A 15,160-nucleotide genomic window follows, 5' to 3' on the forward strand; every position below is an offset into this window, starting at 1 on the left:
GAGGCCCGTGAGCCATGGCCGCTGAGCCTGCGCGTCTGGAGCCTGTACTCCGCAACGGGAGAGGCCACAACAGTGAGAGGCCCGCATATCGCAAAAAACAAAACAAAACAAAACAAACAAACAAAAAAAATGTTTAAAAATAGGGAGCTGGTGGGTGGGGGCAGGATGAATTGGGAGATTGGGATAGACACATATACACTATTGATACTATGTATAAAATAGATAACAATGAGAACCTACTGTATAGCACAGGGAACTCTACTCAGTGCTCTGTGGTGACCTAAATGGGAAGGAAATCCAGAAAAGAGGGGATATATGTATATGTATAGCTGATTCACTTTGCTGTACAGCAGAAACTAACACAACGTTGTAAAGCAACTATACTCCAAGGGAGCTGGATTAGAAATGGGGAGTGGGAGAACAAGGTAAGGTAGAGAACTTACTTTTCATTTAGTACCACTCTGTACTGTTTGTTAACTTGTGTATGTATTAATTTTACATGTCAAAAGTAAAAAGTGAAAAAAAAAACAAAAAAATTTCTGCAGCTGCAGTTCTTGGCACCATTTTCCTCCACAGCTGCAGTCTCTCTCCTTACACTAATGGTCAGATCCTACTGAGATAGGAAGGCGTAAGAACAGAAAAGTTTCTGCCCTGAAGTTTAGGTTTAGGTATTTTTTGTTTGTTTGTGCTTGTGTTCTATGTTTTCAATGGCCCAAACTTTTGGAATACTAACTTTTGAGTACTTTAATCTGTGACATCTGGAATCTCCTTAAAGTTTTGCTAAACTTTGGTATCCTTCTGTTACTTTTTCTTTTTTTAAAAAAATTGAGGTAAAATTGGTATATAACATTTATACACATTTCAGGTATACAGCATTATAAATTGCTATTTGTATACACTACAAAGTAACCAGCACCGTAATCGAGTTACCGTCCATCACCATACAGTTGATCCCCTTCACTCACTTCACCCTTCTTCCAACCCTTTCCCTCTGGTAACCACCAATCTGTTCTCTCAGTCTGTGAGTTTGTTTTTCTTTTGTTTGTTTGTTTTGTTTTTCATATTCCACATAAAAGGGAAATTACATGGTATTTGTCTTTCTTCATCTGACTTATTTCACTTAGCATAATACCCTCAAGGTCCGTCCATGTTGTAGCAAATGGCAAGATTTCCTTCTCTTATGGCTACATAGTATTCTGTTGTGTGTATATATATACATTAAATCTTCTTTATCCATTCTTCCATCCTTGGACATTTAGGTTGTTTCCATATCTTGGCTGTTGTAATAGTGCTGCAGTGAACATAGGGGTGCATATATCTTTTCGAACTAGTGTTTTTGTTTTCTTCAGATAAATACCCACAAGTAGAATTGCTGGATCATTTAGAAGTTCTATTCTTAATTTTTTGAGGAATTTCCATACTGTTTTCCACAGTGGCTGAATCAGTTTACATTCCCACCGACCATGTACAAGAGTAATCCTGACTCACTGGCCTTTACTGTGATCCTGGTGTTTTAATTTTTTTTTTTTTAATTTAATTTTGACTCTAGTCACCTACTGCCTAGCTGGGTCCAACTCAACCTGCCTAGGTAGGAAGGAAAAAATTTATGGAAGAGTGATGACAATCACTATTATAATAATAAATAAAACAGTGTATATTATTAAGTTAAAACATAGTGCTAAGAAGTAGGGTGATGGTCTCTACCCCATCCCTCATGTTTTCATAGAGAAAAGTATACTTCTCCCCTACAGAGAACACACTTGGAAGAATTTGGGAGTAGAGGTTTTCTCTAGACCACAATCTTGCATGAGACAATAGACAGGAGGAAACGAAGAAACCAGAATATCTAAATTTTCTAAGAAGGCAAGAATGTCTCAAATATCACTCTCTGAGAGAAAGCAGGCAACATATATGGGGAGATCCCCACAAGCATCACCCAAACAAAACAAAACAAGAAAAAACACAAAGAAATACACAAATATATTATACACGTAGAAGCACAACTGTTGGGCAGTGACTGGTCAGTAAACACAGATTCCCAGGCTGTGGACTCGACACTGGTGCAGCTGGCTGACCTGCCATGGGACTGAAACCAGGTGTTCTCAGGTCCTCACTGTCTCCAACACAGGTACCACTAAGTTATCTGCCATGCTCTTTGGCTGAGAATAGCAATGTCAAACCACATTATACCATTCACTTACTTTGGGGATCATAATTTTGTTTGTGATAACTTCTGTAGTGGAGCTGCAGTTTCCTTTGTGGCTACCGACCCCTTGGAGAGTAGAGCTAACTAGAGATTTGAATTTAAAGAGGCTGAAGAAGCTATATTCCTATGAAAGACAGCCTAGGACACAGCTGCAAATATAGGAATCCAGACAACTAAGACCCTCGGGCTGAGACTGAGCCAATTGTATAAAATAGGGAATGAAGGCATTTGGACTTTAGTTTCTATGGGCTTTTATTTACAAGGGGATTTAGTTTTGAGGAAGCTGAAAAATAAGAGTTTCCTGTTGTTCAAATTTGGGACATTTTTATGTTGTTGATCCAGTCTTTGTATTCGTTTCAGAAAGTCTGATGATCTATTTTGGACAATGTGACAGGACATAATTAGTGATAAGAATAGAATAGGGAGTGAATCTTGAGCTTCGGGTGCTGCGTGGAATGCTGTCTGACTCATGTTGCTAGAGTCTTTTGTGGGCAAAATGTGAAATGCCCATCAGCAGTTCCAGAGGGGAACGGTGTGTAGAAAGAAGTGGAGTGCAGGATGGTAAAAGCACAGCAGCACTCTGAGCATGCAGCCCGCCCTGCTGAGAGGACAGCCCGCCCTGGCTTACTTCTGACTTGCTTAAGTACAATGGCTTATGACATCATTTCCCAGCCTTCCTTCATGTATGTGCTGCCTTCGTGATTTTTATTTGCATATCACCCATCCCAATACTGATACATTTAAAAAAAATAATGTGTGTACTTTAAAAATCTTTAGCTCATGATATGTTAAAATATGTTATATATTTTTCTGAATACAGATTAAAATACATAATTAAAATTTTTTAAAATGCCTGTTACCATCACCCTGCTACCTAAAATCAACTGGCATAATGCCAGTGGAACACACTGGCATTGTAATATGCTAAAAGATTAAAAACCTGGCAAATGGGCTTCCCTGGTGGCGCAGTGGTTGAGAATCTGCCTGCCAATGCAGGGGACACGGGTTTGAGCCCTGGTCCGGGAAGATCCCACATGCCGGGGAGCAACTAAGCCCATGCGCCACAACTACTGAAGCCCACGCGCCTAGAGCCCGTGCTCCACAACAAGAGAAGCCACCGCACCACAACCAAGAGTAGCCCCTGCTCGTCACAACCAGAGAAAGCCCGTGCACGGCAACGAAGACCCAATGCAGCCAAAAATAAATAAATAAAATAAATAAATTTATATTAAAAAAAAACAAACCTGGTAAATACTGGGAGGGATGCATGTTACTCCACTCTTCAGGTTTCTGCTCTGATCCTGATGATGGAAAGTGGTGCTGGGGAAATATTGGGGGCCCCTCTCTCCACCTTCTCTCTCACACCATCCCAAACAACAAAGAAGAACTCTTTCTAAGGCTTGCCGGAGCTCAGGTACAGTGCTTTCTAACCCTGGCCTTGGCGTTCAGGGAGCGGCACTTCTTACTCCCATGCTGGAGTTGGGCTTGAGTGAGGAAGACCGAAGTTGCCTGACTGCTCCACAGTTCATTTTGGGGGAGCAGTAGCAAACCTACTTCTGCCTGAGGTGCGAGCCTCTCGCTCCTACCCAGCTTTACTAGGAGACCCGGTAACACAGATGACAATACATACATTTCAATCTGTTTTCTGTGTCGATTTCTCAAACTGGTTAAAGCCCGTAAAGCAGAAGCCCAAATTCCAACACAGCATTTAGTTACAAAAACAAGTGAAAGGAATGAGAGAAGAAAATGTTGATGGAAGAAAATGAATGCTCCTGTTACACGGCAAAAGGCTCTGTGTTAATAAACATTTAGTGATAGCTTATTATGAAAAAGTTTTTTAAAAAGTTAATGTACCTTGACGCTGAAACATTGTGGCTGTGAGTTTTCACTTCTCCAGCTGCAGTTAGATTCAGGTGGTATTGTAGTCTCCTTGGCTGAGTCTGCATACTGGAACAGGGGGACCCTTCCTTGTTCCCTAGTCTCTGAGAGGCAATGAGATACAGTAAGAATACAGGCTTTGGAGTCAGGCCTGGGAATGTATTCTGGATGTTTGAAGCTGGGCAAATTACTTAACCTTCCCGAATCTCACTTTTTACAGGTGTAAAATGGGGATAGTAACTCTCATTGGGTTGTTGTGAGGATTGAGATAATGCATGTAATGTACTCATTTGATGCCGGATCCCTCCCTGCCCGCAGGTTGAGCCTGAGGTACTCTATGAAGGATTCTTTCTCCCTCCACAGTGTTCCTTCACGGTTATCCTCTGGGACTCACTGGGCATCAGCAGTTACAAAACCTTCGTTTTGGATCCAGTCCTTCTCTTTCCACACTGTTATCCCCTCACAGCCCTGAACTGAGGTTTGGAGCTATTCTTTACTCCAGAGGACTTGTCATTTGGGACTCAGACTTCATCATTTCCTTTGCTTCATGGCTCTCCCCATATCCCATCACCAGTTTTCAAGACCACAGGCTGTAGCCCAAGTCTCCCACTTCCCCACCAGCCCCAGCCTCTATGCACCTAGAAGGAACCAGTCTGAACAGGTGTAAAGCACCTAACTGGTACTTGGCACATGGTAGATGATCATTGCCTATAAATTTCCTTTCTTAGATCTGGAAGCTTTGAACTGGTTTCTAAAGAGGTGTATTGACTATTATGATTGAGTACAGTGATAAAAGAACTGTATTTTAGACATGAAATATTTTGGATATCACTGACTCAGTCTTTAAAACCACTAACTTCTGCACTTAGACAGTGAGACTGCCATTTAGATGGAAATCATATCCATGTCTAGGCATCCACTCAATATGTCCATATCTATATAGTTTTTAAAGACGTTTGAGATCTTTCCCTTGCATGGAAATGGAGTATGGTTAGCCTGCTTATACTCAGAAGCCTTTTCCACACAGATGAAATTCCAAGACAATAAAGATTTTGATCTGATGTAAGTTCCTTTGTGCAAACAAGCTTACATAGCAAAATGATGCAGATAAATGTAGATGAAAATGGACTTTACACAAATAAATGAAACTGTATTATGTTTCTCTAGTATAAAAATAGATCAAATGGTAGGAGGACAAAAATAGGTGAAGTGGTAACATAAACTGACTTGTGAAATCAGAGGGTCAACTCTGACATTTTTCTCTCTAGGCCTTTTCTAATAGTTTTGTTGCTAGGGCTACAATGTTTTTGCCAGATTGGAACAGGATTGTCAGCTCTAATGGAGATTAAGTAGCTTTCCCAGCTAGATTTTTTTTTTTTTTTAAATAAGCATAGGTTAATACTGCTGACTTTCAAAGCCATATTCAAGAATGGAAAGATCGCTAAAGATCTGTTTTTAGAAAATATAACTAATAAAATGTGAAGTTTAGCAGACAGGCTCTATTCCATAGATGTTCCAACACAAACCTTTATCATGGTCACATTGAACAAAATAACTTGAAATATAATTTCATACAGTGAATAAAAAAAGAATGAGAAAATGTTATTTACAAGTTAAGCCAAAAATTAATTCCCTAAGGAGTAACCGAGGTAGTTAAATGAACAATTCTTCTCATTAGTTGGAAAACTGTTTCACAGATGCTTGAAAATTCACACTTGATTTATTCTATAAACAATATAGATAAGGCATAGGATAAAGTCCTCTCTGTTTTGCTTCCTTCCATTCATTGGTCAAAGTCGTCTGAGGAAAGTGTAAATACAAACTCACCAATGAAACTCAAAGCCCAGTAAAGGAAAAGTAATTTGTTCTGGACACTCAATTGCTAAAAGGATGTAGAAGGTAAGAACCATTAAGAAAAGGGTGAAGAATTGCTTTTGATGTGCTTGTTGTGGAGTCAAATGAGCTTTCTTGGCTGGGGTCAAAAGAGGCCATCTAAACTTAAAAAACAGTGCCATTTGCCTGCCCGCTGGCCCCACGATCCCGCTTGTGCACTAAAGCATGAGAATTAAATGAAATAGCTCATGTAAAGTGCCTAGCAAAAGACAGACGCTGTGTTTTTCCCTCTGATGTCTTCATATTTTTGTAGACAGAAATCCCAATGTTAACTTCCAATAAGAAAAGCAGAATATTAGTCTAATTTAGAGTCAGAAGAAATTCACTTTAAGTATTACAACGTTAGTGACACCTGGTGGAAAATACAGGCATTACAATATAACATCATAGCTATTCTGATCTTTCACAGAAAATAAAGATAAATTTTACAGACTAAGCAATTAAATGGAAACAGAAGGTAAAGAAAAATGTCTATGCGGATACCTACTTTATTATGCTTATGATTTTGGAGTTCATATGCTAAAATATATAGGAGGTTAATGAACCTAAGAAACTTGAATGCATTCTAATAGTAACATTTATTCAGCATACATGTTTATATAGTGATTAAAAATGGAGGCCTGTAGCCTTTATGCTATTTTGAATCTCTTTGTACGCATCATGCGCCAAAGAACCTCCCTTCCCAGTTTTCAGATCAAAATTCACTGTGGGGTATCCTGAGGAGTATCTTAAATAGCCAGTTGTGTTTTGCAGAATATGGGATAGAGATAAAGAGCCATCCCATTTGAGATACCATGGATGGAGAAAACAAATGATGTTGCTTTAAATGTGAGCCTTGAATATCACAAAATCAATTGCTCTGAGCCAGGGAGGGGTTTGAATATTTGTGAACAAAACAGCAAACAGATCTATTACAGGGTCAGCAAACTACAACCCGTGTGCCAAATATAGCCCACCGTCTGGTTTTTGTTATTGGAACACAGCCATGCTCATTCGTTTACCTGTTGTCTAAGGTTGCTTTCAAGTTACGAGACGGAATCACTTGAGTAGGTGCAAGAGACCATATGGCTGCAAAGCCTAAACTAGTATCTGACCCTTTACAGAAAACGTTTGCCAACCCCTGGTCTATTAGATCCTTTCACCATATTTTCACACCTCTCCCCCACCTCCTTGGGAGGAGTATACTTCCCTTCGCCACTGAAGTTTGGCTTAGCCGTAAGACTTGCCTTGGCCAGTGGAATGTGGAAAAGTGTCAGTGTGCAAGTTCTGAAACTAAGCTTCAAGAATTCTGGCTAGTCACTGCCCTTTCAGTGGTAGAACAACACATGACCTGTAGACTTAGGTGAGAATGAAGACAAGCACCCCAGCTGACCTGCAGCCTCGAAGGAGGAAAAAATGCTTATTGTTGCTATGTTACGGTTGTTTGCTCTACAACAAAGGCCAATTGAGACATGAGATTGTTATACCTGTGTGTAAAAATTCCCATGGAGGCTTGACTTCTCTGTCTGATTGATGGTACTGAGAGAAGGATCCTGAAGACCAGGTGTGGTTCAGTCCCTTCTGGGGCTCTATTTCAAACCTTGATGGGCTCAGCTGGAACATGGTTTCATTCCTCTACCTATGGTGAGCAAAATTGAGTCGGAGCCCAGGCAGGTCTAGAAGCCCACCAGATTCTCTTGGAATCTTAGCTTCTCTCTATTTAACATGGTATGAAGTCAGTCACAATTCTTTCATCCGTTGGTTTAAATATCTTCCTCCCAGGGTGAGCCTCAAGGTATAGAAGGAGGATGGTTCAAGTCCAGCTGGAACCTTAGGCCAAAGCTTTTCCAATCTAGCTTTATCAGTAAAGCTCATAGCTTGGCTCCCATTCAACTCCAATATGTCTATTTCTGAATTGATACATAATCTGTAAGAGGTGAGAAAGATCATGACTGGCTCCTCAGAATCCTCACAAGAGTTAACAGTTAACATGCAAATGGTGTAAGAAGTGTAATTTAACCATGTTAACGATGTTGGCTGAGATGAAATGATCAAAGTATTTAAAAATGCAGTTTCTCCTAATTCTTAGTCTTACATCTCAGCTTGTTAAAATGCAAACAAAAGCTTTTCATTGTCACTTTTTTAAAACCAGCAATCTGAGTCATTTGGATAGATCACTGGGTAACACCAGTGGTTCATTTATTACATCATAAAGATATGCAGAGTTCACAAATTTGTCACTGAAAATCCCTGGGGCTGCCCTAGTTCTCTGGTTTTCAGCCTTTCCTTTGATTCTCTACATAGCTAATATTCTTCCATTAAATTTTTTCAAAGCCAATTTTTTTCTGTTTTCAAAAAAAGAAGAGCCTAGCTGATGCAGAACTGATACTATAGAGTAACTTGCAGGCAATAGATTGTATGGCAAAAGCTCCTGTTATTGAAGGTAACATTCAAATCCAGAGCATTAATTTCTGGACATAACTCTTAAAGGAGAGAGAAGTAAGTACCATAATAAATCACAAAAGTAGTAATATTAGGATCATTTAATTTGTCAGAAACAGAAATGACAGAAATGTGTTATCAGCAATATATAATGTTGCTGCTGGTGAGCTTTTTTGGGGCAAGAACCACATTTTATTATTCCCATTGTTTAACAAAGGGGCATTCAGTGTTTCCTGAAGCAGTCATTGCTTTCTATAAAAACTTTCAAACATATTTCCTAAAAATAGGACCATAATTTTCAACTCTCTCCATATTTTCACTCAAGCTCTATTTCTGCTTTCCGTCTCAGTGCATATTTAAAATGTTAAACAGATTATGAACAGCTCAAGAATTCAAATGTTGACTCTTGACCATCCCTAAATAAACATTTCCATTTCTGATTCCCTACTTTCTTATTCAGGAAGACTTGTGGGTGAACCTCAGTTAGATAGCTTCAACAACTCTTTAGAGATTGGCCTTTGCAACAGCATTCACGATAACCCATCATCAAAAATTGGCACCTATTTGTCCAGCAGCTCTAAGAGATGAAAGGATGTAAGACATTTTCCTTTACTCTTAACAAGGACACAATTGGATCAGAGAGATTATCCAGGTGAAATAATAAAGACAAATAAATACATAATGAAGTAAACCTGTTTGGTTACTTCATGGTTCTCTGCCATATATTTTCTTCTCCTTCATAAGATCTCAAGCTTCAGTACTGTTATAAATACTACAGTACTACACGATCCGCAGTTGGTTGAATCCAGGGGTATGGAGTAACCACAGATATGGAGGGCTGGCTGTAGGTTATACTGGGATTTTCAACTGCTTAGAGGGTCAGTGATCCAGTCCCTGCACTGTTCAAGGGTCAACTGTATATGGAAAATTAGACTAACTATAGGCTAAGAGTATAGAAAGGTTCTACAATCCAAAATTTGCTAAACTGAATTAATTACAAAGGACATTTATCATTTTACAAAAAGAATGTTTATTTCAAATCTACTGTTATGAGATGAAGGGGGTACAATAAAAGCTTGTCCATTAAATTGAAAGTACCTCAAGACTTAACTTTAAATTCTTAGGCCCTACAGCCATAGTAGGCACAAGAAATAATATGCTGTACTTAATGCATCATAACTATTTAACTGTATTAACACCACACCAGTATAAAAATATTTTAAGACAAATTTAAAACATACACATTTAACTTTATTTCATCATTGTCATTTAAAGCTTGATTTTATAAAACATAAAAGGACATTCTTAAAAGTTTGGTATCACAGCAATTCGAACAGTAGGAATATCCATAGCTTCATGGGTTCAAGTTATATAAATTAAAATCAAATAATTGGAAAATTTTTCAATATGGAAACTATACAAATGAAATAAATGGCAAAAGGACCTAATAAGAGCAATATTTCATTACTTATGGACTATCATTAGTTACTTTCAGGATCTAAACAAATATTCTGAATATTCATATTTCTTTTGCTCTATTTTATATTTAAATATTTCTGTATATTCTGAGTCAAGCTGCTTGACCAAAAGGTCTGATTTAGAAAGACATTTAGCTTTATGGCAAAAGTTTTTCCATCTACAGTTACTACCTTCAAAGGAATTGACATTACAATGCTAATGAAATCTGTTAGTTCCCTTTGGAACAGTGTGCAATAACTTACATCAGCCCTATGGAAAGTGAAACAGGTACCAAGGAATGGAACAATTATGCACATTCATTAAAGTATAATGTTAAGTTTTCCCCATCTAAAAATTAACCAATGAAAAATATCAACTAAAGTTGATTTGGTTTCAGGAAAACCACATTTGAGAATACAAGTACATTACTGTCTTTAGCTCATCCTCAGTCATTGACAGGAATTTTGTAGGCTACCATGCTATTTACTTTGTGAATTGTAGTAGTAAATGAACGAAGACGAACTTCCTCAGAATTGGTAATGAACTGTGGTCCTGACTCTTCCCACTTTTCAGGTACAACCAAATCTTTGTCTGTATAAATCAGGAGATCAAATGAACCTAAATTGGGGATAAAATAATTAAGGTACATTATTATTCCAAAAGTAAAACTACCTGCCCTGTCTCCCTCACATTTTGAACCACACATAGTGTTAGAAACATAGTTTAGCCTGGTCTGTAATAACTAGTTCACTGGTTTTCTTCAATGGAAATTTACTGTAGTACAGAAAATGTTGCACTCCTTTCACTTTATCTTATGAAAAATTCAGGTTTTTTTTTCTTTAAAGAAAAAACTGTTAAAAATATTTGTAGAAAGTGTATAATCAATCACATGGGATAGCATGAATGTAACCTACAGTAAAGCTAACTTCTTGGTTCTGTAACTGATGTATCCTAGTGCCTAGAACAGAGTGTGACATATAGTAGGTTTTCAGGACATATATGATGTTTGAAGGAGTAAGGAAGATAGAAAAGCAAGACACGATTATAGCTATAGTCTTAAATATATATCAATACATAAAAGTGTGTAAGAAATGAAGATAATGAAACAAATTACATCAAAACATTCAAGAGTGAGTATTGTGGAATACTTTCATTCCTTTCCTTTTCAGCATTTCCAAATTTTCCAGAATGCATATAACATTACTTTTCCTTTATAATGCTTTCTCATTTTTATTACATGATATTGATAATTAAGAAAAAATTTAATAAAGGGGTAATTCTTAAAATAGTAGCTTAGTCTTTTCCCCAACAAATTTAAGGCAATGTGATGTTGTATACTACTTACAGGAAACTTCCAACAGTGGCAGAAATGTCACTGTAGCTGTGATCTGTCTGATCACTGAGCGGATTTCATCTTGGATAGCTTTCTGAGACTTTTCTCTGGGTGCACTACCAAAGAAACCAAATCAATTAATTTACGTTTTAACGAGTTATTTAAAACATTTGTAAGATTACTTATCTAATTAAATGATTCCAAAATCAAATAAGTAATACATTAAAAAGGAGTTTTTTAGAAAATGAGTACATCATTAGGACCCATAATACCACAGTAGGCATAGTATGTGTTTTTATTATTTCATTTAACCTTCCAATCATTTTTTATGGTTGGTCTTAGGATCAGGTCATTTTGTATCAGATGATCAGAAAATTTGCCAAGTGCTTCAAGTTAGGAAAACTTCAGTACCTCTTAAAAAAAAAAAAAACAGTGGTATCTAAAATATTTAATTGGTATAATCATTTTGGCATTTTTAGTAACGCCTAAATGTCTAATTCCCTATTGTCTCAAATAAGATATTAAATTGTATATCAAATTATTTTTATAAGCTAAACATTTCCTAAAAGAGACCAAAGGCTTCAGAAGCAAACTACATTTCATTATGAGAAATGGTTCTGAATTTACAGGTAAATATGCCTAGGACAATGCTAGTCATTAGCATATAATGATGGGTATTTCCCATTCAGGTAGTCTGGAAACTTCAGAGTTGATAAAGTGTCTTAGGAAATTTGTGGCATTAAGTGAAATACAGTAAAGCTGCATCTTAAGCTGGGAGAGTCTAGGATAATCCCTTATGTTTAAAAGTACCTTTAAACAATTCATAAAATGGGCCACCTAGTATACTGTATGGAGTTTTGCATATACCACCATAAATACTACAATTTGAAATTCACCAATTTAGACTAAAGGCAATACTATACAAGTCAGTGACATGCTAAAGTAAGCACAGTTCTTTTCCACAGGAGACTGAAGATCAAATTAAACATCCTAGAAAAAACTATACCTTATATGAAACTTGTTCAATATAATTAGAACTCATTTTGTAAAGAAAAGAAGTTTTAAAACAAGCATATGAAAGTGGAAATAATTTAAATTCCTACTTACCTGTCATCTTTTGCAGTCTTGTCACACTCAATATCAAACTGCCATCTTTCAAGGACCTCACCACTTTCAATATTTGAGATGACTACCACCAATTTCTGCACTGAACACTTGTATAACCATTCTGTAACACATCACAAGGCATCTTTTTTGGTTCACTGCATTACAAAGCAGCTCTTCTCTCGGGTCCCTTCCTATCCTCAGCAAATTTCTACCACTGCTATTTTGGACCTCCTCCAAATTATACAGAAAACTTGCCCCATCAATAACCTAGCTCCTGTTTTCAAATTCTCAGTATTTATACCAGGTATAGCACTGGGTGCTGAGAATAGGATCGTAAACATTCGGTACTTCCATCCTAATCCAAGGAAAGAGTGTAGGAGATAACATTAACCTAATCACTGCACCAATTAACATGAAATTAAAATTGTAACTGCTATGCAGGTGCAAAATATGGTACAATGAAAGCATAAAATAGGAAAATTTGACTCAGTCAGGGAGGGTTTGAGTTTAGTTCTAAGAGGTTCCACACCAAATAATCCAAGTGCAGCCCTATGAATGACTATGGGTGATTTAGCCCTGAAGTTAATGAAAATACAATGATGTAATTTAAAAAATGAACTTACTTAAAACAACAAAAAAAAAAGATTCGTGAATTTTAAAATTAAAAAGGAAAAAAAAAAGACGAGAGCTGTAGCATTTTTTAGAACTAGTAATTTGGAAGGTCAAATGGGTAGATAGGGAAAAATATCCCACAACACAGAAAAATTAGAAATGGGATTCCTAAGTGGAGAGAAACATGAAAGAGAAACTAATAGGAATTCTAGAAAAAGAAAGAAAAGGAATAGATGGAGAACAAATATTGATCCAACAATACTGCAACTTCTTGAGCGAAAAGGAAAAAATAAGTGTTCAGATAGAAAAGGCTACTGACTCAGGCAGGATTTTTTTCAAAAAAGGGCAAATGGAAATAGGTGAAAATAAGAAAATTCTAATGAGCGCTCTGTTATTTAGTAGTTCTTCTCTTTTAAGTTTAGTCCCCCAGGTTGAATTCAGTTTTAGTTCCTTCATCTTTATATAATGATGGTTTTAGGCTGCAAGCAGCTACAAAAAAATATATTAAGTATAGTGGATTTTTTTCTCAGATAATCAACACCATCGTAATAGTAAAATTTAAACATGTTCCATCTGGTCACATAAACTCCGTTAATGGAGATTGTTTCCTTAAGCCATATCAGATTTCTAACGTTAAAATATTCAGCCTACTCAACGTGTGGTGGAGGAAGGGTGGGACGTCTTTCAATTTATATGCATTTGCTTCCTCCCAGTTGATTCACTTTGGGGTGGTAGTGTGTTTTACACCACCATGTACAGAGCTGAAAAATGAGCACCAAGATGCTAGAAAATGTGGATCCTAGAAGGCCTGCAAAACTCAAAACTGTTTCCAACAATTAATTACCTTTCAGTTGTTCCACCACATTATTTAGGTATTTTATGAGTTCAGGATCAGTAGTTACCAGCAAGGTGAGTCCATATTTCTGCACTCGAGTAAAGGTTTCGGATGGATATATGCCGCGCTGATATAAAATGCTGTTGATGCCAAATGCTGAAAACAAGAAATACTAAAGTCATTGTCACTTTGTAACTTCGGGAAATAAAGCATCTTTAGATGTGGCTATGGTTTCATTAATGGTGTAAAGCTGTAAATGTCTAAACACGTGTTTGTGTTTTGCTGAAAGCAGAATAGGTACAAAGTGGCATTAAAAATCGTTAAAATCTTGCTTCTAAGTAAGAGAGAAGGTGATACCTGCATTTATGTGGCAGTAAAAGAAAAATGCCAAACTGCATTAATCTCCCAGTGGCAAATTTCATTTCATTGTAAAACAAGTCCAAATTTCAGACTGTATGGTTAGAGGATGTCAAAATAGGCAACCGACTGACTAGTCCAAAGCCCAGGCAAGCCTCTCCCCCCTTCTCTTTCCTCCTTTTATCCTCACAAGTTTTGCCAGGTTCTATCAGAAGGTACAACTGGCCTGGTCCAGAACGGCGCTTCCCAAACTCTAGTCCATCACCGTCGACCAGTTTCACCTCGCGGGGGTGATGGTGAGGGGTGAGCTCTGCACTTTAAAGAAACGCTCCCGCCGAAGGGGCTGTACCGCGAAGCAGGCCTCAGCAGCACCTAGGCGTCCTCCTCCATCATTAGCAACGCGTCCGAAGGAGGCGCCTGCATCCGCCTCTTCCCAGATTCCTCCTGCCGGGCAGGAGGCCGGGACTGAGAGGGCTTGGGTTTGGGGCCGCTCCAGCCCACCCGGCTTCCCCCGGCCTCGGAAGCCGGGCCTCGGAAGCCGAGCCGCGGGCCTGCCGGGCGGCCTGGGCTCCGTTCTCCCCGCCCCACGACCTGCGCGAGGACTTACAGAAGAACTCGGCCACGATTTCGGCGCTCCCGCGCAGGGTGATGCCTTGCTCCCGGGAGAGCTGCAGCGCCATGGCCAGGCCCACGGATGAAGGCACGCGCTTCCACCCGGCAGACAGCAACACCAGAGGTTTCCAGAGCAGTTCCCCGCCACTCGTTTCAAAAGTAACGACGCAGGACGCCGTCGGCCCCTCGCGCAGGCGCGACAAGCTTTTAGGCCCCGCCCTACGCAACGGGGTCCCGCAAGATCTCTGGGCCTTCGCGGAGCGGCCGTTCGCGCAAGCGCAGTGGGTAGGCGTGGTGACGCTGTTCCCAGTGGTTAGGCTCGGGAGGATCCCTGTTGGGCACTGGTAGTTATGTTGTGGTCGGCGGGCTACCTGGCGCCCAGGGTGGAAGTTGGTAGGTCCAGGTTTTAGTGGCCGCTCCCTAGGTCTGGGGACAGAGCGACCAAGTT

General features: G+C 38.8%; 1 protein-coding gene across 1 annotated transcript; it reads right to left on the reverse strand.

Annotated features, from left to right (window-relative positions):
* Positions 1-9,627: 9,627 nt before the first annotated feature.
* On the reverse strand, positions 9,628-14,914 carry MAD2L1 (mitotic arrest deficient 2 like 1). The gene is made up of 5 exons (XM_007101376.4): positions 14,708-14,914; positions 13,753-13,899; positions 12,297-12,417; positions 11,202-11,305; positions 9,628-10,474 (listed from the first exon to the last, which is right to left on the reverse strand). The coding sequence occupies exons 1-5, from the start codon at positions 14,778-14,780 to the stop codon at positions 10,302-10,304; spliced, it is 618 nt and encodes a 205-aa protein (XP_007101438.1). The 5' UTR covers positions 14,781-14,914; the 3' UTR covers positions 9,628-10,301.
* Between the last annotated feature and the right edge of the window lie 246 nt (positions 14,915-15,160).

This window comes from Physeter macrocephalus, chromosome 7, assembly GCF_002837175.3.
Source record: "Physeter macrocephalus isolate SW-GA chromosome 7, ASM283717v5, whole genome shotgun sequence".
NCBI lineage: Eukaryota > Metazoa > Chordata > Mammalia > Artiodactyla > Physeteridae > Physeter > Physeter macrocephalus.